Source organism: Triticum aestivum, chromosome 1A (genome assembly GCF_018294505.1).
Source record: "Triticum aestivum cultivar Chinese Spring chromosome 1A, IWGSC CS RefSeq v2.1, whole genome shotgun sequence".
NCBI classification, from domain to species: Eukaryota; Viridiplantae; Streptophyta; class Magnoliopsida; order Poales; family Poaceae; genus Triticum; species Triticum aestivum.
The window spans coordinates 362649456-362675625 of NC_057794.1; the positions used below are offsets into that span (position 1 = coordinate 362649456).

General features: G+C 47.9%; 1 protein-coding gene across 1 annotated transcript; it reads right to left on the reverse strand.

Annotated features, from left to right (window-relative positions):
• Positions 1–10451: 10451 nt before the first annotated feature.
• Positions 10452–16765, reverse strand: LOC123051106 (uncharacterized). The gene is made up of 5 exons (XM_044473890.1): positions 16452–16765; positions 13581–13969; positions 12841–12975; positions 12574–12748; positions 10452–12469 (listed from the first exon to the last, which is right to left on the reverse strand). The coding sequence occupies exons 1-5, from the start codon at positions 16705–16707 to the stop codon at positions 11037–11039; spliced, it is 2388 nt and encodes a 795-aa protein (XP_044329825.1). The 5' UTR covers positions 16708–16765; the 3' UTR covers positions 10452–11036.
• Between the last annotated feature and the right edge of the window lie 9405 nt (positions 16766–26170).

Consider the following 26170-nt stretch of genomic DNA (forward strand, 5'->3'; position numbering starts at 1 on the left):
AAGCAGCCCATGCCAGCTGCTTTCTTCTTTAAGGAGGAAGATGAGAGGGGGCGAGAGGTGGGGAGGAGGGAGGGAGATGGTTGTGAGGACGTGTGGGGTCCACAGGCTACGAATGATAGGGTTTGAGAGATCATGTGATGGAGCATGTCCCTCTCAACGTCCCAATTGTGTGTGATCGGTCAGCTCTCTATATATGGATGTGTGATTCTGATTGGTTTGCTAGCTGTGGTAGCCCCTTCGGTTAACAATTTGTGTGGCATACTGGCACGAGCTATCGGTGAAATGGATGGATCGATGGGTGAACAATCTGTGTGGGGCACGATATTTTCTAGCTTTTCATCACAGACCCTCATGAATCATGGGATTGGATGACCTAAGAGTTGCGTTGTATTCCCACAAAATAGGTTGCATCCACTATATAAAAGAAATCTCGATTCTGAAAAAGAAAGAAATCTCATTCTGAAAATGACACTCAACATGTGTTTCTTTTTACATGGTACTAGGTGATAGGGTAACCTCGTGCATTGCTGCGGGAAATGGTCGCACTATATTTCGTTGAGATTTGGTTGTCCATAATCTGGATATGAGGTGAAAAAGTGGAAATATATATTATTTATTAAACTGGATTATCATATTTTGTGAAATATTTATGAAATATAAATAGCAATTCACATGCATGTTGAGAGAAATAGTGGTGGAGTTGATAAGATGGCATGTGTGGTGAGTTGAAACGGGTGCACGCTACGAGAAAATATAAGTACATAGCATTTTCCATGCATGTTGAGAGAAATAAAAGTAGTGGGGTTGATAACGTGGCGTATATGGTCAAGTGACATGTGGGCATATTGAGATAAATATATTTAGTATAGTGAGAATCAACTATTTAGGTTTGTAGGATTTATTATTTCCGTATGTTAAACCTAGTTGCGCGTAGGTGGTTACGAAAAAATAAAAACCACTTGTAGGAATTAAAACTTGCCATTTGTTTTAAAACATATGACTGAGAGACTGAGATGCCACTCAATCTCAGGAGAGACCAACTACGATGCAAATTCAGCTTTAGGCATAGCATGGCAACTAATTAACATCACATAGATATGAAGAAAGTAACAAAAACAACTTCACAACATTGATATAAGATATATATTCTATGATACAAAATTTGGAGTTCAAACTGAATACATGCACCAGCAAAACAGAGACAAATTAAGAGTTGTATTACGTCATTACCTTGTTGAAGGCATTATCTACTTACTATTGTGTTTGTCTTCTTTGATTGGTCGCATCAACCAGGATGAAAATCCTTGTCCAGACCATTTATGACCGCACGTGGCAACGATGAGGCAAGGATGTTTATCCTTTTTGAAGGCGATGTTGCGGAAGAAGTCGATTTATTTGTAGGTGTTTCTTTATATCTTGTAATGGTTCGGTCGTGGTTTACATTGTTATGTACTCTGCATAATAATTATATGAATGGTTGTGTGCATCACAATGCTGCAAAGGTCGGGTGTTTTAATCTCCTTTCAGAAAATAAAAAAAAAGAATTGTGTTGTAATTGATTGTGAATAGTACGTGGGTACTGCTCATAGCAGATTTTATTTTCTTTCTCGACATGTGGATTGGCTTAATTCGGACTTGAAATTTGATGGCCCGATAGATGCATATTGTCTTGATATTGTCATTTTATTTTCAAGTTTTTCATGACCTATCATATCAGTAAATCGTTAGATTGCATACGAGTTGCTCCCGAAACTCGACACGTATCAGTTGCATATAACCAAAATAACCACTCCCTTGTCCATTCGACCAACCCCATATTGTGTGTATATCGCCAAAAAATAGAGTCAGTATATACTAATATGAACAGCATGAGTTGGTCGTGACACTTCTAATTTTACCTGCTTGATATCTTTTACCCTATTTGATAATTAACCGTAAGTGTATTGGTGAACGAAGAATGTTATAACCTCCTTTAACCACTTTATGCTTAATAAGGTCTATTGATTTTTATCTTAAATGCTTTATAACCTCCCTTAACCACTTTATGCTTAATAAGGTCTATTGATTTTTATCTTAAATGCTTTAAGGAATCTTAGCGTAAGAAAACCTGTCAAGAGAATTCTACTCTTTTCGTGTCCAAATATGTTTGCAGAAACTGGTTTGCATGTGCATGATTACTATGTTATTCATTCAAGTTATGTTCACAAAAAGTATTGTTCATACAAGTACTAGGTTGTGTGATTCTTTTGATATGAGCAATAATCCATATCTTTGTCGTTAGGGGCTCATGGTATAAATTGGGCAAATTCTTTTTGGCATAATTAATCCTTACGAACTATGACCTCTCACTTGCTTGATCAATGTTCATTATATTTTCCTTCGGGCGGTTTGAGACGACCACTTCAATTGAGGGTATACTTAAATAAAATATTGGTTTGTACATTACATTATATTTTCATCCATCATATTCTGGAATTAATTAATGTGCATTGCATGTGTACGATTGCTAGTTTTGTAGAAAGATATATCTTATGTTAATGTTGTATAGCTAGTTTGGGTCGATGTAACAATGTAGTTTCCAGGGAGAGGCATCACGCTCGCCTCCCGGGTCGCACGCGCGTGCGGCTCCGGAGGCCCCCCCAATCCTTAGCCCCCAGGTCCTCAGATCCCCTTCCCCGGCCGCTGCCGCCGCCAGCGCCGGCGGTGGCGGCCGCGCCCAGCCGACGAAGGCGGCGGGCGTTGGCTGCGCCCTCTGGACGGCTCCCCTTCGCGCGGAGCGGGATGTCCCTGAGGCGGCCTTGGTGGTGGGGGGCTCTCACGGTGGGGAACGCGGAAGTGCGACGGCGCGCGCGGATCCAGGGGCGCAGCAGGGAGGCGGAGGTAGGTGGAGCACCGGCTCTGTTGGTGGCGGCGGTGTGAGCTCAACCATGGCGGCGGCGCCGCCGAGGAGGCCCTGCCAGGAAGGGATCTTGGCGGGCAGCGGGTGGCCGGCCGGCCGCTGTGTGAGGAGCGCGCGGTGATGCCCCGGTGGAGTTGGCGCCGGAGTGTGGCTGGAGGCACGGGTCAGATCCCTGCTTGTGGCAGTCCCCTGGTGTGGGTGAAAGCCGACTTTGCTGGATCTGGCCCTGCATGGCTTGGTGGGATGTTGCTGCTCCTCGTCTGTGATGTTGAGGGTGGTATGGGTCGCGTTCTCTCGGCAGTGAGGGTTGGAGAAGACCATGGCTGCGCAGCCTCGATGGCAATTTGCTGTGGTGGCGGAGGTGCAAGGCGTCATGGACGGTACTGCCCAATACCTTCAAGGAGTGGAGTTGCGCGGCATTATGGATGAAAATCCAGTCCGGTTTTGGCCGGGCCGGCGACGATGGCACCCGTGGGTGTTATTCCCCTCCCTGGAGGCGTCGCCGAGTGTGTCGCCAAGTCCCTCGCTTGCTTGGTTTTGGCAGTGTTCTCCGGGCGAAAGCCTTGATTCGGCGCTGAATCGGCACGATGGCGGCGTTCTCGACGTCGTCACTCTGTTGGGAGCATCGTGCCAGGAGACTTGGAGTTCCTATGTTGCGCTCCTCCGGTGTTCGCCATTACCCGGATCGTTCTTTCCCGGCGCAATGTATGGTCGTCGCCTGTGATTCCAAGACGATGCCTTTCTCAGGTCGGATCGAGTCCGGTCATCCTCTTGCCCTCTCAGGGGGGATGGTGCGTTGACAAGGGAAGCTTGGAGGGAGCGGCCGTTCTTCGGAGGTGACCGACATCGGTCGAGACGCGGCGAGGTTTTCTGTTTTGGGTAGGCTTTTTGCGTTGTGGTTGTGTTGTTGTGGGTGGCTGTCCTTGGACTAGCCGGTTGTGGAGTTGTGCTACGCTCGTTGTTCGCAGCGAGTGGTAATCGTCTTGTATTTAATATTCTCTTCTTCTATAAAGCTATGATACGTAATTTGCGTAGTCTCGAAAAAAGCAATGTAGTTTCCACACATTCATATTTTTCTCTCGGACCATGCAGTTGCATGCGAACTTTGATACAAAAATGGACAGCGAGGATATATAGAACGTACACTGGTATAGGGGTACAACCAGAAATTTCCCATTCATTAATTAGGAGATTATACAATGCCAAAGAAGGCACGTTCATAGATAAAACCAACAACTAAGGGACGAACCATACGGCACAAAACTCTGATCAACTTCTGATGATCACTGCTCCATGGATCAGTACGAACTATATTCCGGTGGCGCCAGCGCTGCTGTGCGGTATTTATTTCAATTCATGCATGACACACAGGTATTGATGACACGCATATGCTGTATGATGCAGTAGTTTACTGTTGTACCTCCTGTCCATTTAGAACTGTCAGCGCGCGCAGCATGCACCACCTGCGCCATGTTATTGATATCATTTCCTGGCCTCGGCTACGTGAAACTTGACCGCGTCTCCTGTCCTTTGCTGCGGACAAGTGCTCAACAGTAACTTAATCTGCGGCTAGCTAGCCGCCTGCAGGTTCGTCGCCCCCTGGGCTGACAGAATCATCGTATACTGTCCCATTCGACGGGTGCATTCATAAGTTCGCTACACTTGAAGTGCTGAATATACTAAGGGATTGCCGACCTGTACCTGTAGTCGCCAAGCTTAGCTTCTTAGATGAGTACTGCAGTTAATTTGTTGCTCTCTAAGATCAACTGTAAATCTGGCCGAAAAACCTAGCTATACCTTGCCAGATTATACTTGTACGGATTTGATTAGCTCGTCTAGAATCGAACTGCTTGCTTTCTCTGCACTCGCATAGTTTTTCTCAGATGCAATAAACCACGCGGGCGGCATGGGCGCGTGATTCGCGCAAGTGGATCGTATTGTTATCAAGCTAAGAGAGAGGTCCCGGCTGAGACCATGGCAATTTTCTAACCAGTTCGCCTCCCAGATTCCGTGGGGGACCGGCCGGCCGGCCTCCGGAATGCGTTCTGCGTACATGGTAAATCTCTGCTCTAATGAGAAGTTAATTTGATGAGGACACTACGCTACGTACAGAAGCAAACAGTGCATATGTGCGCGTGCATGGCTACGCTTTGAATGATAAATACTCAGCGGCAGAGATGTCTTGATGTAATTTTTGCTGAGCTGGATGTACACATGCATGTTGAGAATTGAGATCGATCGATGATGCATGGTTGTTTTTTAGACCAAAAGGGCTCATGCATCTCGTCTCGTGCCCCGGTCGATCGATCCAACTTTCACTGAAATGCATGTCGAGATGATAATCATATGCACACACTGCAGGCAGCTTAGCCGCAAGTACGCGTACGTTCCAATTTTTTTTAAGATCTCGAGGGGCGGCCTTTTGAGATCCTGAGGTGTCGAGCTGCCGATGGAAGGGCAAGATTAATTAGGTTATCGGCTTCAGGGCGGCCAGCACCTGCAATCATAATGCTCGATCAGATCGAGACCGCCCAATGAAACCGCGCGCTGATCACAGCGTACGCTCACTTATATTATCGCTGGGGTTAAAGCAGGAGGTGACAAAGATAGCTGCTAGCCTAGCTAGATTAGGATGAAGATATGGTTATTTAATATATTTGCACATATAAAGCATATGGGGAGACGCTGCAGATCAGATGAATAAAAATGGAAGGCTGCTGCATTTCTTTTTAATTCAGTAACTGATCAGGAGCTCCGTGCAGTCATGCTGCTGTCAAGGAGAGCTTTGCTTTTCCCAGAGTACGTACATCCAACATCGAACATCTTGTATGTAGTATATGTTGCACATCCTACTGGGAACCCGTCCAGTGCGGAGCCAGACCAGGTTTTAATTTGTGCGCGTGTGTTCCATGGATTTTAACTGACTTTGTAGACACATAATTAACTGAAAATCGCAATCAGCGTGTGAAGACCGCGATAAATTATAGTACCTGTCTTATATTTTAGAAAGGAGAAAATATGCAAGAAGATGGTTATTTTTTGCCCATCAACTAATGTAGAGCCTAGAGAGCTTCAGAAAAGAAATTATAAGTGAGAAAATACAAAAAATGTGAGGAGCGGGAATGTGTCAAATTTGGGGAACTAAAAAGGCACATCTCTCTCAAAAAAGGCATATATATTCTTTTCCCTTAAAATCGTTCAAAACCAGAACATAAAATGATTAATTTAGAAATATTATGAGGGAGATCACTCAAGCAATTAGAGAGAACACAAATAATAAAGGACGCCGATAGGTGCCACATGTGTGGGCGTTAGGGAGTCCGTCCACACATTTTGTGTGGTGTATAAGAGGAACAGCCCACACACCTACGTGTGGGCAAAACAATTAGCGCCTACACGTCTCTTTTTTCCCTCCCGATCCCTCTCACACGCGTGCGTGTGGGCGAAGTTGATAACGCCCACACGCCCGTATGTCAGGCCTCGTACCTCCTGGTCCCGCACGCCACGGGTGACGGTCACCGCGCGCCCGCAGTTGCCATGGTCCAGACCCTCGTCCATGATCGTTTAATTGCTGTTGTCATGTCGCTGAACTACGGTTGCCATGTCGGACAACTGCAGTTGTCATGGTTGCTCAACTGCAGTTGCCATGTATGGTCTGATCTAATGTAGTTGCCATGATTTCATAACTTTAGGAGTTGCCACATACTAACACTAGGCAGTTGAGAGAGTTGCCATGTGCTCACAAGCATGCTAGGGCAGTTGCCATGTAAAAAGGAAGAGTTGCCATCTGCTTACGTGCACGTTAGGGCAGTTGCCATGTACATGCACGTTAGGGCAATTGCCATGTACCATGCAAAAACATATGACAACTCGGTAAAAGAGAGTTGCCATCTGTTTACGTGCACACTAGGCAGTTATCGTGTACCCTGCAAAACACATGGCAAACTTGGGTAAAAAAAGAGAGTTGCCACCTGCTTATAAAAGCACACTAGGGGCAGTTGCCATGTGCAGTGCAAAAATACATGGCAACTAGCAGCTTGGGTGTGGGAGAGGAGAAGGGTGTGTGGACAAGATGCCAAATGCCCACACACGAGCCCTTGTGTGTGCGTGCAAAGTGGCGTCTGGGCGAACTGCTGAACGCCCACACACCAGCCCCTCCTGTGTGGTGAAACGGCCATGTGGGCGACCGGCTGAACGCCCACACATCAGGCCAGTCCTACGTGGCACTAGAAACATGCCAAGATTCGTGCGCTCACGAACGGACGCGGATCCACGCGTGTGGGCGAGATGCAAACGCACACACGTATGGGCGTTAACATTTCCGATAATAAAACTAGAAATTAGAGGGAAAATATGATGGCCAAAAACTTTGATTCTTGCTTTTGAGAAGAAAAAAAATCTTAATTCCACAATTTACTCAAAACCTCCCATGTTATTTTTCTACACTTAAAAAATGCATTTACTCTAAATTTTCTCATTCTATAGCTAATCAGGCCAGCCAGCCGCCTCCTGTCCTCCCCCTCTTCCCCTTCCTTCTCCTCCTCATGCCCCATACGACGCGCATCCGAAATACTTGCATGCTAGTTTTTTCATTGACAGAAAGAATGAGGCCAGGTAAAGGTAGGTGCTGCATTAGACTTTTCAATGGACTGAAAGCTTGAAATTGCTAAGAATGTTTGGAATCCTACAAGAGATTGGAGTAAATGGAGAATTGCTATATAATTTTAAACCAATCCCATTACGCAAAATACTAGTACATGGGAAAAATATAACCCCGTTAATCAGTAATAGGAAAATTTCTAAAAATTACCATTATTCCACTCAACTGTCAAGCCCTAAGTATATGCGAGCATGAGGAAAAATATCAGTCCTAACTCATGGAGAGAGGCAAGCAATATATTTCAACACTTCCCCTAAGGCCTAGGCTTTTGTGGTCCTTAGATGTGTGATCGATGTAGGCCGCAAATTTTTTTAATGATGCGTAGGCAAGGTCTTGAACCCCAAAGATATAACCCCGTTAATTAGTAATAGGAAAATTTCTAAAAATTACCATTATTCCACTCAACTGTCAAGCCCTAAGTATATGCGAGCATGAGGAAAAATATCAGTCCTAACTCATGGAGAGAGGCAAGCAATATATTTCAACACTTCCCCTAAGGCCTAGGCTTTTGTGGTCCTTAGATGTGTGATCGATGTAGACCGCAAATTTTTTTAATGATGCGTAGGCAAGGTCTTGAACCCCAAAGATATAACCCCGTTAATTAGTAATAGGAAAATTTCTAAAAATTACCATTATTCCACTCAACTGTCAAGCCCTAAGTATATGCGAGCATGAGGAAAAATATCAGTCCTAACTCATGGAGAGAGGCAAGCAATATATTTCAACACTTCCCCTAAGGCCTAGGCTTTTGTGGTCCTTAGATGTGTGATCGATGTAGGCCGCAAATTTTTTTAATGATGCGTAGGCAAGGTCTTGAACCGAAGATCTTTTGGTTCGGATACTATTTTGAATTTATGCTCTAGCCAATTTATTTAAAAGAATGAACTGGCGAAGAGGGGCGGAAAATATATTTCGACATGCACCGCATCGGTCATGCATACGGCCAAATCAGCTCGGTCCAATAAACTCCTTTTGATCTTTTAAAGCAATTTCCACCTTTTAGTTAATGGATCTATCAAATGAGCGCCTATTATATCTGCTACGCCACATGCACGTCATAACTGGGCCTGAGCATAGATATTCCATAGGATCCCCAGACCTAGCATTCATGAATCATGGATACGTCCTACATATAGTTAAGCACAGTGAGTCTGCATATGTTTTGCAGCGCATGATGTTAATGAATCCGCCTAGAGACGGAGCTAAGCTAGGCCGCTAGGCCCTCGACGCAGAGACGCGCGTGCATGCATGAGAGAGGGAGACGAAGGGGTCCCGGCCGGCCCGTGAGAGCTCGCGGTGCGTGGTGGGGGAGGATCTACGTACGTACGCACAGCGCGCCACACAGCCACCCGGCGGCCACCGCGCTAGCTTAGCTAGGGCATGCATTCAGTAATGGCCCGGCCGGTCGATCGATCAAAAGGGGGCCGGTGGCGATAGCAGGGGACCCCCCTCGATCGATCGGCGAAGGCGACGCATCACGGTAAGTACGTAACGAGAGTGAAGAGGAAGCCAGGATGGCCAGACGGATGGAAGGTACGCGACGCATCTACGGCGCCGCGCCGCATGATCGATGTTATGCTGCTACAGTGCAGCATATATTGTGCTACATGGATGGAGCACTGCGGCGGTAGGATGCACGGTGCGTGCTGCTATCGCAATTGTCAAAGGCTCTAGCTGGCTCTCTCTGCACGTATGTACGTACGTACGCACTACTACGTGACATGGGGATCTCTTATTCTCCTTCCATGGGCACTGTTCACGGCCATGCTTGGCTGAAGATGTACGATCTGGTTCGATCGAGTTCCATCCATCCCCACCGCGTCCACGGTACGTACAGTGCGCACGCGCCGCATGCGGCCACCGGCAGCCGGGACCAACTTGAGCCGCCTCCGCGCGCTTTAGGTTTGTTTCCTCCACGGCACGATCGAGACATGCATGGGCCGGCCGCCGCCGCGCGCGCGTGCCCGCCCGCCTTGCACGACGCCCGCGCCCACCCGTCGTACGTTCAACTTGATGGATGGAGCATCCTACCTATAGCTACCGTTACGTACGCTCGCTGCCGCCGGTGCATCACCATCATCAGCCTTCCTCTTTTTGGTCGAGGATCACATCAGCCTTCCATGACTTGCCATGGAGGGATGTGTACGCACCGCATGTTGCACATGGAGGCGTGGGATCGATCCACACTGAGCTAGGCCGACGCCGCTGCATGTGCATCATCTTCTCCGGGCCGGGCTAGCTGCGCGTACTGACTGACGCACGTACCTGCCGCGCGCGCTAGCTGCCGCTGCGGGCAGGATAAAGATACCACCCATGCACCGTGTCTATTGCTGCGGTACTGCCACTGGCGTCGACCTGTGGCCGGTCGGCACGCGGACCCGCCGGGAGCACAGCCTGCCTGCCGCGACTGCAACATTGACCGTGTTGACTTATTATTCCCCTCTGGTTTTTGGCCTGCACCGAACCACGCCGCATGCTTGTGCATATGTGTTCTATAGTACGTACGTACACTTGTGCCTACCCTGACCCCTGTATGCCTGTATAAGCACGGCACGGTTGTACCTTACGTCCGGTGTATATGTCCCCCGGCCGGCCAGACCTGGACGTACGCGCGGACTCTTGAAACGGCTCCGAGCCAGACACTTGACCTTGACGTGCATGCCGAAGTGAACGAGCGGCAGCCATCCTGTGCGTTGTGTACATACGTACCTCTCACTCTCAGAACTAACATCACATGGCTCGCAGGTTCGTTTAATCTATCAGTGCTAGGTGCGAGTAGGTGATGTACCAAGCTAGCCGATATACGCACTACAGCACAATCCGTTGACCAAACAGAGAAACGAAAATGACTGCGCAGTAGGTATGGCAGGTTCCTGCCAATGTAATAGCATATCAAAAATCTGCCTCAACGTTTCGGAGCAACACGATCGAGCTTAAACAGTTCCAGATTGGTTTGATCGCCTATTAGCCATCATGGAACAAGTTCACCTTGAGCTGCTAACGCTGGCAGAAATCCGTCTTACCGGCCGGTGAACTGAAGAGGAGATCAGCGATCAGGGGTTTGCTTCAGACCCTGCCCTGCAAACATGATAGTTCCCCCACAGTTCGAGGCCAAACATGGTTTTTCGGGTTTACAACGAAACCATCTACCCGTCCGAATGCCCTACCTTGACACCAGCAAGAGACAACACTACAGCAACACCTAGCTACTCACCAAGGAGGCTTACAACGATCCCTAGATATGGCAAGGTTGCACCACAAACAGGGACGGGGAAATCAGAAGATAACATCGCGGGCCGAGATACCCCATAACTCACCAGGAGTGCCCTTCACCATGTTTGAACCGCAGAAAATAGCCTGGAGCAAGCTTTTAGGAAAAGAACCCCCCAAGACCGTCAAACATCTGTCGATGGCACGTTCATCCACTTCATCCTTCTTTACCATGCCCAGCCTCCTAAGCAATATAGCCTGTGCCCCCTACTCTGAGATGGGACACTTTATTTTGACGGTGGAAGGAAGACGAAATCTTCTTGGCGTAGGCCCGTGCGGATGGCGCTTAGCTTTTGCAGTCTTTTGTGCCAAGCCCCCGGCTTCTTGGGGCACACTTAACAACGGCGCAGAATGCAGAGCTTCCTCTGCCAACCCTGAATGATCTTTCTCCATCACTGAAGGTGCATCTTTAAGTCTACACAAAGGTGGTGCTTTGTTAGACGACGAGATCAGGATGGCTGGAGTCTCTCCAGTGACCTCTAGTGGTTCGGTAGCCGATAGCAATGTTGTTTTCTCGAACACTGCAGCAGGCGATGGAAGTAACTGGTGACTAGAGACTCGCAGCCCCACAGCACAAGGGTGCTCCACACCTTCAACAGCCTCAATGGAGGATGCCTCCACATCTGGATGGGACTTCAAAATTTCCAGCCTGGCCATAATAACATCTTCAACCTCATCTGATATGTCCGTGCTTGCATTTAGCTGCTGTTTGTTGCTTTCCAGACCCAGAGAAGTATTATCAGCACAGGACTTCAAAATTTGTAGCCTCGCCAAAACAGCATCTTCGACTGGATATAATCCCTCACTTCCTTTTTCCTGCTGTTCACACTTGTTGTCACCCAAAGGGCTTATTTTGTCAATGCGGGACTCCAAAACTTTCAATCGAGCAAACATTTCATGAACCTCATCTGATGCATGTATACTTGTGTCTAGCTGATGGTTGCTGCTTTCCAAACCCAACGAGGTTATGTAATCAGGGCGGGACTTCAAAATTCTCAGCCTCGCCAAAACATCATCTTCAACGGGGTATGATCCCTTGCTAGGTTCTTGCTGCCTCTCACACTTACTCTCACCCAAAGAGCTTATATTATCAATACGGGATTCCAGAACTTTCATTTGAGCAAATATTTCAGCATCAAGACCATTTACGATGCTCTTATTTGTAGCAATAATGGACCCTGGAGATGATATATCTGAAGGAGGAGGTGGTGGTGGTTGAGTGAGAAGCTCCTGGCCGGTGGAGGAGCTCTGGCATGGACCTGGCAGAGAAGAGGCGCCACTAAAAATATTGTCTCCTTGATCATTCTTCTTGTAGCATGGATGAGGGGTGAGCCCCAACTTATGACAGTAACCACAGTATGGTTCTGAAGGATTGTCGGGCGCGGCCGTGTAAGGCTGTGACACCAATGCAGGCGGCGGAGGCACTGGGGAAGCAGCCGGGACTTGAGCAGCTAAAACATAAGTGGAATGTTGAGTTGTCACTCTATTTATCAGAGAAGAAGATTGACTGCTCTCACTACCTCCTCCATGACATTGCAAGGTCGCAGCACATGAACTGCAATATTTGGCATGATTACGTGGTTGGCCATCAGATATGGTTACTCTGGAGGCTTTTTCACTTTCTGACGGGTCAATTGGAACTGCATTGACCCAAAAAAGTTACATAGGTAAGTAAGGATATTGAAGCATATAGAGAACCTCGATAAATATCCAAATACAGTAATTCACAATCACATCGTTACACCTGTTTGCGTGTTGCTGAAAACTTCCATTGTTGCAAGCTTCATACGGGAACGTTGAAGCTCATATTTGAGTTTACACACCGAAGCTTCTGCTTCAAACCATAATTTTTTGTAAATTGACACTTGAGAAACTTCAGTATCATCGAGCATATTACCCTCTGGGAGCTTAGAAAGAGCCTGAACATAAGAATACATGAGGTTCATACTCGAAAAAAAGAATTGTTCGTCCAAATTAAGAATCAATGTATTCCAAATATGACCAAAGTTACCTGTGAAATAGATGTCTTAAATTCTGAATCTGTGCTCTCTGACACTGAGTGTTCAGGCATTGCCACCAACAAATTGTTTCTCAAGCAACTGATTTGAACGGAGTCCCTCAAACAATCATCGCTTTTTAATGTAGCCTTGTACAAGACAGAAAAACAGAAATGAGTAAAAGCTAACCAACAAACAGTCCATATGTATATTTAATGTCTGAAAAGCAACATTATTTTTGCATGCCACTTGAAGGGGAACTAGTACAGGAGGATAAATGTACCAGGTCAAAGAAGTGAAAGTAATGACTAACGACATATTTTCTGTAAATATGAATCATATACTCATATCACAAGCACCGGTTACGTCGGGTGTTTTAACAACTTTCATATCTTCCATCAGTTAATAAAACTAATATATCTGAATTTCATCACTGAGTTCAAACTTCTAATCAGAACATCTCAAGTGTTACACTGGTTTTCATGAACTACAATTTCCGGTTGTAGCTGAGCAAAACATTTTGTTATCTGAATTTAGTACGGTCGTCTCGGTAATAGTATGTCTAAGTTGATTTTCCTGTTTTGGTGGAGCTATATTGCAGGTCTAGTATTTTGGATTGCAACAATTTACCAGTTATCATCACATATTCGTAGCATATTCAGGTTGTGAAGCTCTCTATAAATCTGGCAGCTTTTCTATGGTCTAAAAATTGTGACATAAATAACTATGCGATATAAAGGCATTTGCAAAGTACCTTGCCTCCTTTGGAAGAAGCAGCTTTAAGATTTCGAATAACAGATTTCAGAATCTTCTCTTCATATTCCTGTAACGAAGAACCACCATTGCAAGTAGACAGAAGCACTACTGACAAATTGTGTATTAGCTTCAGGAATGTGGCCTGATTCCTAGAGCTAGAGTCAGACATCTGCAACAAGTTCTCCTCAGCATCTGGATGGCAGTGAGAGTGTTCTTGACCTTCTTTTGTAAGTATTTGAGTGTTTGCATTTTTCTCTGCCTCTGCTGCTCGACAGGAAATATTTCCAACTGTGATTTCACTTGTCAGACTCTTAACAGGAAATGAAGGAGCAACATCAATGGGGCTTGTCGCAGGGCCTGAAAGATCCTTATTCAGATGATAATGTCCTGCATTTTCAGCACCAATATGATCAAACAGTTTACTTAGGAAGGCATTCTGTTGCTGACAGCGAACTTATAGTACAAAACCATTAGTAGACTGAACTTTCTCGACAAGTTCCTGGATTGGTGAGGTTGCTCTGCTTGCTCGTGTATTAACTTAATTAGTTTATTTATCAGGCAAGAGCCTTTTACAATACACCCGTTGCAATTAGCAAGCGTTGTTATGTGCAATTATTCATTGCTGAAGTTGATCTCCTCCAAGTAATCCAACATAAATTAAAATGTCAAGCAAGAGCCTTTTATAATGCACCCATTGCAATTAACCAAGCTTTATCATGTCCAACTACTCATTGCTGAAGTTCATCCTCTTCAACTGATCCAACACAAAATAAAATGTTCTTCACAAGAAGTTTGTTAACATGTATAGCAGTAAATGGGCCACCTTCTTGCAAAGTTATCTGCTAAAAAAATTATTAACCACCCACACATCCAAAATAGAAAATACCGTTTCAAACTAGCATAAATGAAGAACTATTAACAAGTTAGTTTATCTTTTTCAATATTGACAAAAAAATAATTTTATCTTTTTTATACATTCCGAGTATACAATATACACTGGAATCAGTATCGATGGAGATGCCACCTTCCACTGGAAGAAAAATAAGCATTAATGAGACAAACAGGGCGTCAAACCTGGGGTTTGATCCCTGGTGAACTGTGATTACAACCACCCCACTTCTATTTAATAATTTCCTATGTCGCATGCCCTCTTATACACTGAAATCTACTATAAGAAGCAACAAGAAACACAATTGAGATTTGCTGGAGTTGATTATCACAGTGGTGCACAACGGTGGAGGCAGTTCTGAGGGGTGAGCAGAGAGGGCAGATAAATATGGCACACACTATCTGTTTGTTAGGTTATTACTAGATAATTGCCCGTGTGTTGCAACAGGGTATAAATATTCTAGTACATTAGCCCATGATTTACCTTCCCATATTAATGTGATTGTGTAAATAAATGTTCATAAAATTCTGCCCGTGATTTATTATCTAAATAGAAACCACTTATTTGGTAAGAGTTTATTGGCTTACCAGAAAAAATATGATTTTATTCGGTTTTTCAATAAAAGATGGGACAGTTAAGACGGTTTTAAAGGAAAACAGGTGAAAAAACCAGAGATAGGAGGGGGAAAATCAAAGGGAAAAGGGAGTGGGGAACGTACGTAAGGTTGGATGAAGCACTCTGTCTGGCAGGAAAGGAATGGTGTTCTTTTTTTTAAGTAGTATAGAGACATATCTCTTCTTTGATATCCATATTATAACAAGGCACTCCATGCACCACCATAGTGACTGAAACCGTGACAGGGATATGATAAAGTTGAAAACAGTGTCGATTGACGTGACATGGAACTGGGATGCTGCAATGGAGGCAGAGACAAAGGTTGTGCCTAGGGCAGACGAAGAGGGGGTAAAGGGAAAAAAATGATCTGTTGTAATTCACGTGGCGGAAGCAGAACAAAGGGCAAGTTGAGAGAGAGAGAGGAATAAAGACAGACAGAACATTGTTTTTTTTCTGTTATTATATATTTCGTATGAAATACGTAGCAAAAGAACGGTACTCAGCTAGTGTGTTATACAATTTTCAGTAAGTATATTACTCCCTCCGTCCCAAAATAGGTGACTCAATTTTGTACTAACATTGTACTAAAGTTAGTACAAAGTTGGGTCACTTATTTTGGGACGGAGGGAGTATTTGATTGACAAAACCAATCAATTGTTCTATCAAATTCTGATGGTTTCATTATTTCTTGCAATGTCATGCATATTGTAGGTGAAGTTTTTGATAGTGCTCCATATGGCACATACTCTGGGAACCACTGCGGCAACTTTATTGATCTGCATCTTCTTTTCTTCTCTAAGGTACTAGTATCCAACACTTGACAAACATATACCTACCATCCAGTTAAAATCCTACTAACAGAGTATAGTATGCTTCTCAAAATTTTAGCGTGTGAACAGAAGTAGCCTAGCTAGGGCTCGGCTCTTAGAGAAGAAAAAAAAACAGTTTATATGACTGCCTCTGATGCCAAAATGGCAAGGTGTCAAAATGGAATCATGCTCTCAGATATGCCAGCAGCCAACCCCATTGTCCATTGATCACAGGATCTAGCATAAGGCAGCAACAGAAAGTGCTGTAGTTAACTCTGATTCCGCACAAGCACGCAAGAAAAACTGTAACAGGCTAGTTTGACCATGTACAATCCGCCTTCATATCTTCAATTGTGCACATACGGTACTGCCGCTAGTTTCGCCATTCAACAATGGATCAAACCACTGCATCGGTTCACCTAACAATCATACGAACCTATGCGAGAATGAACAACAGACCAACAGAAGATGCTACCCCCAAGGAATTCCCGCATCTATCGATCACAAGTTCACTAAAGCACTAGTAACAGGAGTTGGTGTAGGGTAAAGGCGTTACCAGTATACCCTGGTGAGGCGGAAGCGGCGGCGTCCGGGGCCATGTATCTCACGGGGGCTTCCATCCACGACGCATTCCCCCACTCGCCCGTCGCGTAGAGGGAAGTGACGCCGGGGGCATCGAGGCTAGGGCTGGGGAATGTTTGGTCCGCGGGATGGAGCCCGTCCACGGTGAAGGGGGCGGCGGCGGTAGAGAAGGGGGATACCGCCACGTGCTGCGGAGGATAACCCCGATGATCGCTGGGGTAGGTGAGCATTTCGCCGGCGGCGAGCGGCTGCCGCTTGGGGAGTTGGGGTCGAAATTACTTGAGCGCTCTTGCATTGACTCCCACCCTCCCGACCTCCCCCCCCTTTGTTCTCCGCCCCCGCTCTCTGCTTCCTGGCCATGGCGGAGAGCCCCCGCTCCGTCAACTCCGTGTTCCCTCGGGAGAGGCCCGTCGTCTCTGGTCTGGGGATCTCCTCAGCTTTCGAGAGATCCGCCGAGGACGTGGCTGGCCCGTTGGCGCCCGGCGCGCCACCGGCCGCGCCTCTGCTGAAGGGTGCCGTGCCGGAGACCTGCCGGCGTGTGTCCCCATGGCAGGCGGCCCCTGCTTCGAAGAAGACCCTGTGGAAGAGGAGGGTGGGTGTGGATCTGCCAGCTGGGGCTCCGCGCTGCCCCTCGCCGGTGAGGAAGGAGGTCTCGCCGGAGATGCGGGACAAGTGCTTTCGGTGTCTTGCAAAAGGGCACTTTCTCAAGGACTGCACCAATGAGGTGGTGTGCTTCCGCTGCGGGCTCCCGGTCATGTCGCCTCGCAGTGCAAGCGGCCGCGCAGCCCGTCGCCGGTGGAGGAGCTCCGTCGGGATGCGGCGGCTAAGGTGGCTCGCCGTTCCGCACCGCGGGACGAGGTGGGGTCTGGGTCGGCCAGGCACGCTGCTTCTGCCAGGGCCGCACCACCGCCGCCCTTGGCTGATCCTGCGGCGGACCCGGTGTGGCCGCGGCTCGCTGTGCCGCGCTTGGAGGTGGCGGTTGATACGGAGATGGAGCCGTCAGAGTTGTGCGTTGTAAGGAGGACCCGCGCCATGGATGACATTGAGCACCGGCTTCACAAAGCCATGGTGGTGTACATTGGTGGGGACAGGTCAGAGATCTCGCCGGAGCTGGTGAGGCGTGCTCTGAAAGACAGGATGGGCATCCCTGAGGACAGATTTTCGGTGCACAAGTTCTGGCCGGAGGATTTCCTGGTGGTCTTTGCTAGACAGGAGGACAGGAATCTGTTGAGCAGGCGGTCGGTGCTGGAGCTTGATGGGCACAGGTTGTTGTTCCGGCAGTGGATCAGGCAGTCACAGGAGGTGTTCACGGCCATGCGCTTCAAGGTGAGGTTGGTCATCGAGGGGATCCCGGCGCACGCATGGGAGCTTGAGGTGATTAAGAGTTTGTTGGGCGGTGCATGTATCATCGATTCCGTTGCGCCGGAGACCTCTGCTCGTTCAGATCTTGCTGCGTTCAAGTTGCTGGCCTGGACGGCGGACCCGGAGCAAATCCCCACCCACCGCTGGCTCGCGGTGCCGGAGCCGGAGGAGCAGAGGGCGCTTTTCCAGCCCAAGACTCTGCAATACAAAGTGCTCATACATCTGGACTCTGTGATTTCGTTCCCGGAGGGGAAGGAACCGTGGTTCTTGGGCGGCTCGTCGGACAGTGGCCAAAGCGGCCTGCCGGACTCAGAGATGGATATGGGAGGAGGCGCTAACACGCAGAACTTTGGCTGGCGGTTTGGGGTCCGTGACTCGAGGGGTGACAATGCCGGAGGGTCGGGAGGTGGCCGGAGCTATGCCGGCGGCGTGGCCCGCGACGGAGCGCCATCGTCGGAGTGGAAGATTCCCCCCATGGCCCAGGCTAGAGAGAGATGTCGTGGTGGGGCCGGGGTCCGCGCCCACGATAGGCTGACGGTGCGTCAGTCTGCTTTTGACCGGATCGCTTCTGGACCCGGACAGGTGGACAAGGATGCCACGGGGACGACTTGAATTTCGAATCCCACTGGCGCGTGTGCTTCGAGGAGGCAGGTGGTTGGACAGGTGGTTCCAGAACGGTCCTTTGGAGAGGGGGCGACGATTCCGGCACCAATCATGCAGCAAGCAGTTCTGATGGACTCCCACGCGCGATTTGATGCGACCCTGATGGATAAAGATGTTGAACCCAAGGAGATACGGCTTCTGGCAGCCCGGCCAGACATGACCAAGGGCGGGACTGGCGGGTCAGTGGTGTCGCACAGCTGGATGGCCCCACGACGGAGGAGGTGGCGATGGTAGTGGCCCCCACCTTGGTGGTTGGTGCGGGACTGGATCCCAGGTCGGAGGCACACGACAGGGGAGACAAAGATGCAGCAGTATCGGGAGGCGTGGTGTAACACCCCGAGATTCATGCCACAGTAATCTCCCACTAATCATGCCATGTCATCATGTTTACCTTGCCTAGTTGCCACTTGTTCAAAACATCAAGTCCAAAATTCAAAATTTCTCAAACATGAATACAAAAATGTTCATCATGTGCCAAATATTCCACAACTAATATTGGTGGTGAACCAACATTTTTGCAAAGGGTTTGAGTGGCCTAAACTACTTAAAGCAGTGGCTAAAACAATAGTTTAAATGCCTTTTTACTTTATAAAAATTTCAAACTTTTTCAAAAGCCTCACAGCCTTTTTGTGGCAGTGCTAACTATTTCAATGTAATTATGTGGCCAAGTCCCACATTTTACAAAATCCATTTGGCAGCCCAAATATTACCCTACTTTTTCTGTAAAAAGAAAAGAGCAGAGGTAAAAGAAAAAGAATCCCCCCCTGACCCCCCTGGGCCTTGTCATCTGGGCGGCCCAACCCAGCAGCCCACCTCCCCCGGTCGCCTCCCTCCTCTCTGTTCACCCGACCCAGCGACCGTGCTCGCTGGTCGCCACCGAACCCTGTCGCCGTCCCCGTCGGGGAAGGGATAAGGGCGACGTCCCCTCGACCCCTCGGGCTCCCTGCACCCACTCACTCTCCCTGGACGCCCCCTCTCCCCTCTCTCCCTCTGGCCTCGCCCCCTTCTCCAGATCCACCTCGCCCCGACGCACTGTCGCCGCCGCGTTGCTGCGCCACCACGTCCACCGGGCCCTCCTCGCCGCCCCGATGTGCCCACGAGCCCCGCAGCCGTCTGCTGCTTCGTCTGCACCAACAACCTCAAGGCGGGAGCCACCCCAGCGCCGGATCCGTCTTCCTCCTGGACCGCCGTCGCGCCGCTTTCGACTCCGGCCACCGCCACTGCGCTCCTGTTACTCGCCGGGCCTTCGTGCGCCCACCCAGTGAGCTCCTCCCCCTCTCCCTTCTCTCACGTAGGCCGCCTCCCTCTCTAGCTCGCTCGCCGCAACCGCCGTAGCTCACAGTCGCCCTGCTCCATCACCGTCGTGGCCATCGCTGCCGTGGCCCCCGTCCGAGCCCTCCATCGTGCTCTTGGTGTTCCCAGGAGCCCGGCCAGCCCTTCCTCTCGCCCTCTCGTGCCCCCTAGCCCATTCCCGACGTGACTCCGAACGCCTTCACCGCCCGTGCTCGCCGCCGATGGTTATTCCGGCCGTCCCCGGGCGAGCCACCACCACCACCCGACACGGCGTCGTGTGCGCGTTTGAACGGTGCCAACCGAACGCGAAACAGCCGCCCGTAGCGCGTTTCCGAGAGGCCCGAGCGGCTCCGCCGCGTTCTAGCATCGCCGGCGGTGAGACGCCGGCCGCCGCCGACGTGGCTGGGCGGGCCCGACCCTGGCTCACTGCCGGTGGGCCTTAGGGGCCCCGTTGACTGGGTTGACCCAGTCAACACGCTGACATGGCGGTACAGTGCCACTGACGAACCGGCCCCACCGCTTAAATAATAAATAAAATGGTTTTTATAATTAAAAGTAATTAGTTTAGCTAATTAGCCACTAACTTGTGGGGCCCATCAGCTAATTAACCTTAGTTTAGTTTAAAATAAGCTCTGTTAAGTAACAGAGGCTGACAGGTGGGTCCCCCGTGTCAGTTTTGACCAGTCAACCGGACTGTTGACTGCTGACGTCACTCCTATGTCATGCTGACATCATATTCCTTTTCTGTTAGTATAAATAATTCCAGAATATGTTTAAAACTTAGAAAATTCATATAAAATAATCTATAACTCGGATGAAAATGTTTTCTATATGAAAGTTGCTCAGAAAAATCCAACGAATCCAAATATGCGGTCCGTTTACCTGTCAGAAGCCTCTAACTATCTGAACATGGAACATTCCCCCTCATGTCATCTGTTTGACACACGCCCGGAACCGGGAATACATTCCCGGTTGAATTCCCCCTTCACCTATATCATGTAGCCATACGTTAGGTCACACCCGGCACAACATATTGCCACGTTATGCTTTGTGATGCTATGTTTGCTTTATATTTACTGTTTCTTCCCCCTCTTCTCTCCGGTAGACCCCAAGACCGATGCCGATGCCCCTGTGATCGACTACGTCGACGACAACCCTCCTTGCCAGAGCAACCAGGCAAGCCCCCCTTTGATCATCCCGATATCGCCCATTCCATTCTCTCATGCTTGCATTAGATTTTGCTACTGTTATTGTTTGCACCTATTCTGATGCATAGCCTGCTTTTGTATCTGCTGTTGTACCTTACCTGCTTATCCTAAACTGCTTAGTATAGGTTGGTTAGTGATCCATCAGTGACCCCCACCTTGTCCTTGTTGCCCCTGCTTCATCATTGAAGACCCGATCAACGGGATCGAAGACCAGGACCCGACACCTCACGTCACATCACGCCCCTTCGTTGCTCGACTCTGCAGTGTTACTATTGAGTGCCGAGGGTGAGACCTCTACAGCACTTCTGATGTTAACCTGTAGTGTAGCTATTCGGTCGTGGTCATCGAGGGTGATTTCCTCCTTAACCACTTCCGATACGGCTCTGTCGTGCAACCCCTCAAGTGTGAACCTCGAGGGTGGATCCTCTTACGTTCACCTTGATGATTACATCGAGTGGAATTCACCGGGGGTGATTCCTCGGGTTTTCCCCTTAATGTTTGGACACACGGATACTTGGACTTTACCACTGTTACTTGGAAAGACGGGTCGACCCTGAGGGGTACCCGCGCGAGCTTAATTGCGAGTGATGTGGAGTCGGGTTGACCTGGAGGGTGCCCGCGAGATAATTACGAGGCGTGGTCGGGCATTCCTAGCCCTTGCCGCAAGTCCTCGAGACGGGGCAACGGGGTCACATCTTTCGTGAGTCTCTGCTTGTTACCGCGCGTTCCTAATCCACTACGATTTGGATATTTGATCCGAGGGGCCTCTGGCCTGATAGCACTAACCATCACGTGGGCATAGTATGGGCGTTCTGCGTCGTATACATCAGCCGAAGCTTAATAGACGTCAGCGACTGAGTGGCGCGCGCCGGGTTGGACTACGTAAGCGCCTGCCTTGTTGAAGGAGGTAGCTAGGTCTGCTCACCGGCCGCGTACGCAACGTGCAGGAGTTTCCGGGGAGATGGCCCATGACCCCTGGGGGCATAGGTTTAGTCCGGCGTGCTGGCCTCTCTATTAAGTCTAGGTCGGGTTGCGGCGTATTGTTTGGCCGAGGCCGGGCATGACCCTGGAAAGTGTGTCCGGCCGGAGTTAAGCGAGCGTGGTGGGTAAGTTGGTGCACCCCTGCAGGGAAGAACTAATCTATGCATAGCCTGTCCTACGGTAACGGACACTTGGAGTTGTATCCCGATCGATACAACTAGAACTGGATACTTGTGATGAGAATTGGATGGTGATGAGTAATGGATTGTGATGGTAACTGGATAGTATGGCTCTGGGATTTCTTTCTCGCAGGGAGTCGAGAAAGGATCTCTGGCCGAGGTTGATAACACTACTACTACTTTACTTTATGCTACTCTACTCCTTCCGGTTGCTGCAAGATGGTGGTTTCCAGAAGATGCTAGTCTTCGATAGGACTAGGCCTTCTCTCTATTCTGGCATTTCTGCAGCCCAGTCCACATATACAGCCTTCCTTTGATAATGTTGCATATGTAGTGTAGATCCTTGCTTGCGAGTACTTTGGATGAGTACTCACGGTTGCTTTGCTCCCCCTTTTCCCCCTTTCTTCTTCTTTCCGGCTGATGCAACCAGATGACGGAGCCCAGGAGCCAGATGCCACCGCCGATGCTTACTACTACGTGGAGGCCGCCGATGACCAGGAGTAGTTAGGAGGCTCCCAGGCAGGAGGCCTTGCCTTTTCGATCGATGTTGCTTTTGTGCTAGCCTTCTTAAGGCAAACTTGTCTAACTCATGTCTGTACTCAGATATTGTTGCTTTCGCTGACTCTTGTGTATTCGAGCTTATGTATTTGAGCCCTCGAGGCCCCTGGCTTGTAATATAAAGCTTGTATTATTTTAATTTGTGTCTAGAGTTGTGTTGTGATATCTTCCCGTGAGTCCTTGATCTTGATCGTACACATTTGCGTGTATGATTAGTGTACGATTGAATCGAGGGCGTCACAAGTTGGTATCAGAGCCGACTGCCTGTAGGTAGCCCCCTTTCCAACTCCTTGGCCGAAGTTGAGTCTAGTCATTGAAAAACTTTTACTAACATTGGCTGTGTGGCTTACGGGCCCACGCCGCCATTGGGTGGTATTAGGATCTTTTATTCCTCGTCTATACTCTGGGACTCTGATCTCTCTTATATTCGGGTTAACCATTTTTCTAAACTCTGACATTAGGTTCTCGTACCCACTTCCTCCCGGAGAGCCTCGACATTATCGGTGATCGCTTGCTTCGCCAGAAGATTCTGCGGATACTCCTCGATGTTTCTCGAGACCCTGTACCAACTGCCTTGCAGTTCCTGACCACCGGTAATCCCCTTGAATAACATCCTTGCCGCTTGTACCTTCCTCCCTAGTTGCTTCTGATATTACAAGATGCCCCGAAATTCTCTATTTTCGAGAATCCTTTGAGCTTACTGCCTTGCAGTTCTTTGCCCCATGAATACCCCCCCCCCTTCGAATAATTCCTCGCACTCACCGAGGATCAGTTCATCCTTAGTTGTTCGTGTGGTTCACAAAACTCTTCGAAATACTATTTGATCTTCCGAAAATCCTCTACAACCTGTTGCTCTTGGAATTCTTGCATACTTGCTTTCTGGTTAATTCCATTTGTCTAGCGATATTCTTTAAAATCCTTTGGGATTAACATTCTGATCCTGTTGATTCAGCATCTGTGTGAATGCACACGATCATCAATTAATCCTTGGAAATTTTCTTTCCGGCTCAGGTATTGTTTCGAATATGAGCTGGTTCTTACCCAATCAAGATTTGAACGGGTGCACCTCTAAGTCTATTCAACTTACTCATCTTTTGATCAGAGCCTCTGCTTCTGATCCTTCATCTTGGAACCATAACTCCTTTGTACTCAAGCATCGAATTATTCATAAGTTTCTATAAGCTGATGCCTTTGCATCCCCTTCTTCATCTGATTGATTACCGATACTCACCTCAACTCTGTCGTGAATCGCCAGATCCATTGTTGGGTTGTTATCCGACAGTGCCCTTCACACCCAAAATCTTGTGAGTTTTTCCCTGATACATAATACCTTCGGTAAATTGTATCACCTGCTTTGGTTTCAGTACTCTGCTTTCGAAATCGTATCTCTTGCTTGGTTGATGGTTGTATAGATTCGTAAAATATGCCCTGATGGGTTGAACTTATGCCTTCCATAATTCGTATGAACCCGAGAGTTCCCACGAGTCTTACTCTTCTGGTACTTCGCCAAATAAATCTTCTGCCCTACAATTCCTTTGAAAACGAGGAGTGAATGAAAGGTTATGCATTGAAGAAGTGGGAGTCGACCTTGAACTTTGTGTTCATGCCCATGGACACGTTGTGGAACTTATCATGTAAGCTTCGTGTAATAATAATTATTTCCTTGATATAATATCATCTGGTATCGGTGAATTGATCCTTCGCAACCGTGGTTCCGACCATGATTGTTCTTCTTTGGTCCCATTTCTTGGACAAGTTAAATCACTTGTCTTCTGCAGGTCAATACGCCTGCCCAACCTCTATTATGATCTACCTTCGAGTATTACCCCTGGTATCTCGCGGATATTGTGTCATTGCACTACCTCTTGTAAATTCTTAATTTGAGTGATACTCCATCATCTCATTCCTAGCCTGATCGACTAAATCATTATCGTGCTAATTCTAACAGTGCTACCTAGTCCTTATGCCCGGAGCAACTTCCGTCGACGAGCTAAGCCTACGTCGATCTTCCCCATCTTATCTTTTCACCTCGAACAAGAAGCTTGATTTCAAGCTTGTGTCAAATCCGTGGTTCTCGTAGTCTTTCACTACATCCTTCCTTTTGCTTGATGTCCTCGCAGCTCGATGGCATCTTCATAGAGTCTCTCAACAAAATTTGTCGTGATCACCGTCAACACTTTGGCTTCTTCAGAGATGTCAATTGAATTCATGGCTAGAAATACCACCCCTACCCGTCGATGATTTGTGATATCATCGATGACATCCTTGACTTCCTGCCAACACAGACCTGGTCGTGTTTGGTTATTCCTTACGTTCCGACATATATAATCTTGGAAGTGTCCCATTGTATCTTTTGAGATCTTCAGATCCAACTCTTACCCGAAACACCATGTTATTGCTATCTCGAAGCATGACTATGGTACCTGTATATCAACAAGAACATTGGAAGCGCAATGCTAAATGTTTCTTGATTTATTATTCAAACACCGTTGTATGGATAAAATCATGAATTCCTTTGCCCCTTTATCCAAATGGTGATGTACTTGTTGGTCTAACATGTATATCATGCTCTGCCTTTCCTTGGGAAAGTTATACTCTAACACTTGGGTATAAACATCTTTCCTTTCCATTGGTCTGGTTATCATAATAAACACATTTTCCTTTCCATTGGTTTGCCCAACCTTTCTTGTGATCTATATATGTTATAAGCAGAAATAATTCCCTGCTTATGGAAACACCTCGGTTTACAACTCTGTCAGTGTGACCCTGTTACTATTGCTGACGACATCCTGGTAACCCCCGATGGACGAGAACTTCGCCTACTGGTCCGCCTCGTTCAGCGAGCAGGAAAATAGTTCTCTCTGTCCCTCGCCCTTGGTACCAACGTGTTGACAACATAACTGACAGTCTATCATCTGACATGCCTTGCTATCGGCCCCCTTTCTACCTTTAACCCACATGGTGGGCTCATAACCCATAGTTCCACAGGATCGGAACCTGACTCTCCTGTATATCCTTCTATTCCGAAGTATCATTTGCTCTTGGCTTTGTGTTTTGTCACGAGCCACCTTCCGAGATATGATCTATTCCCGATGCTCTGAACCCCCTTCTCACACTCTGTTCAGGTATCGATCGTTTGTCCATTCGCTTGAAACTTCCTATTGTACCTTCATGTTTTGCTCTTGATGTTTTCTTAAGTTTCAACTCGAGAGATACTTCTGCCACATTCCCTGAATTGTTTACCAGATAATTAACCCTATAAGGGTCAGTTCTCCCGAAGTTATTCTTTACTTCACCACTTAAATCTCGGGACGAGATTTCTTGTAGTGGAGGAGATTTGTAACACCCCGAGATTCATGCCACAGTAATCTCCCACTAATCATGCCATGTCATCATGTTTACCTTGCCTAGTTGCCACTTGTTCAAAACATCAAGTCCAAAATTCAAAA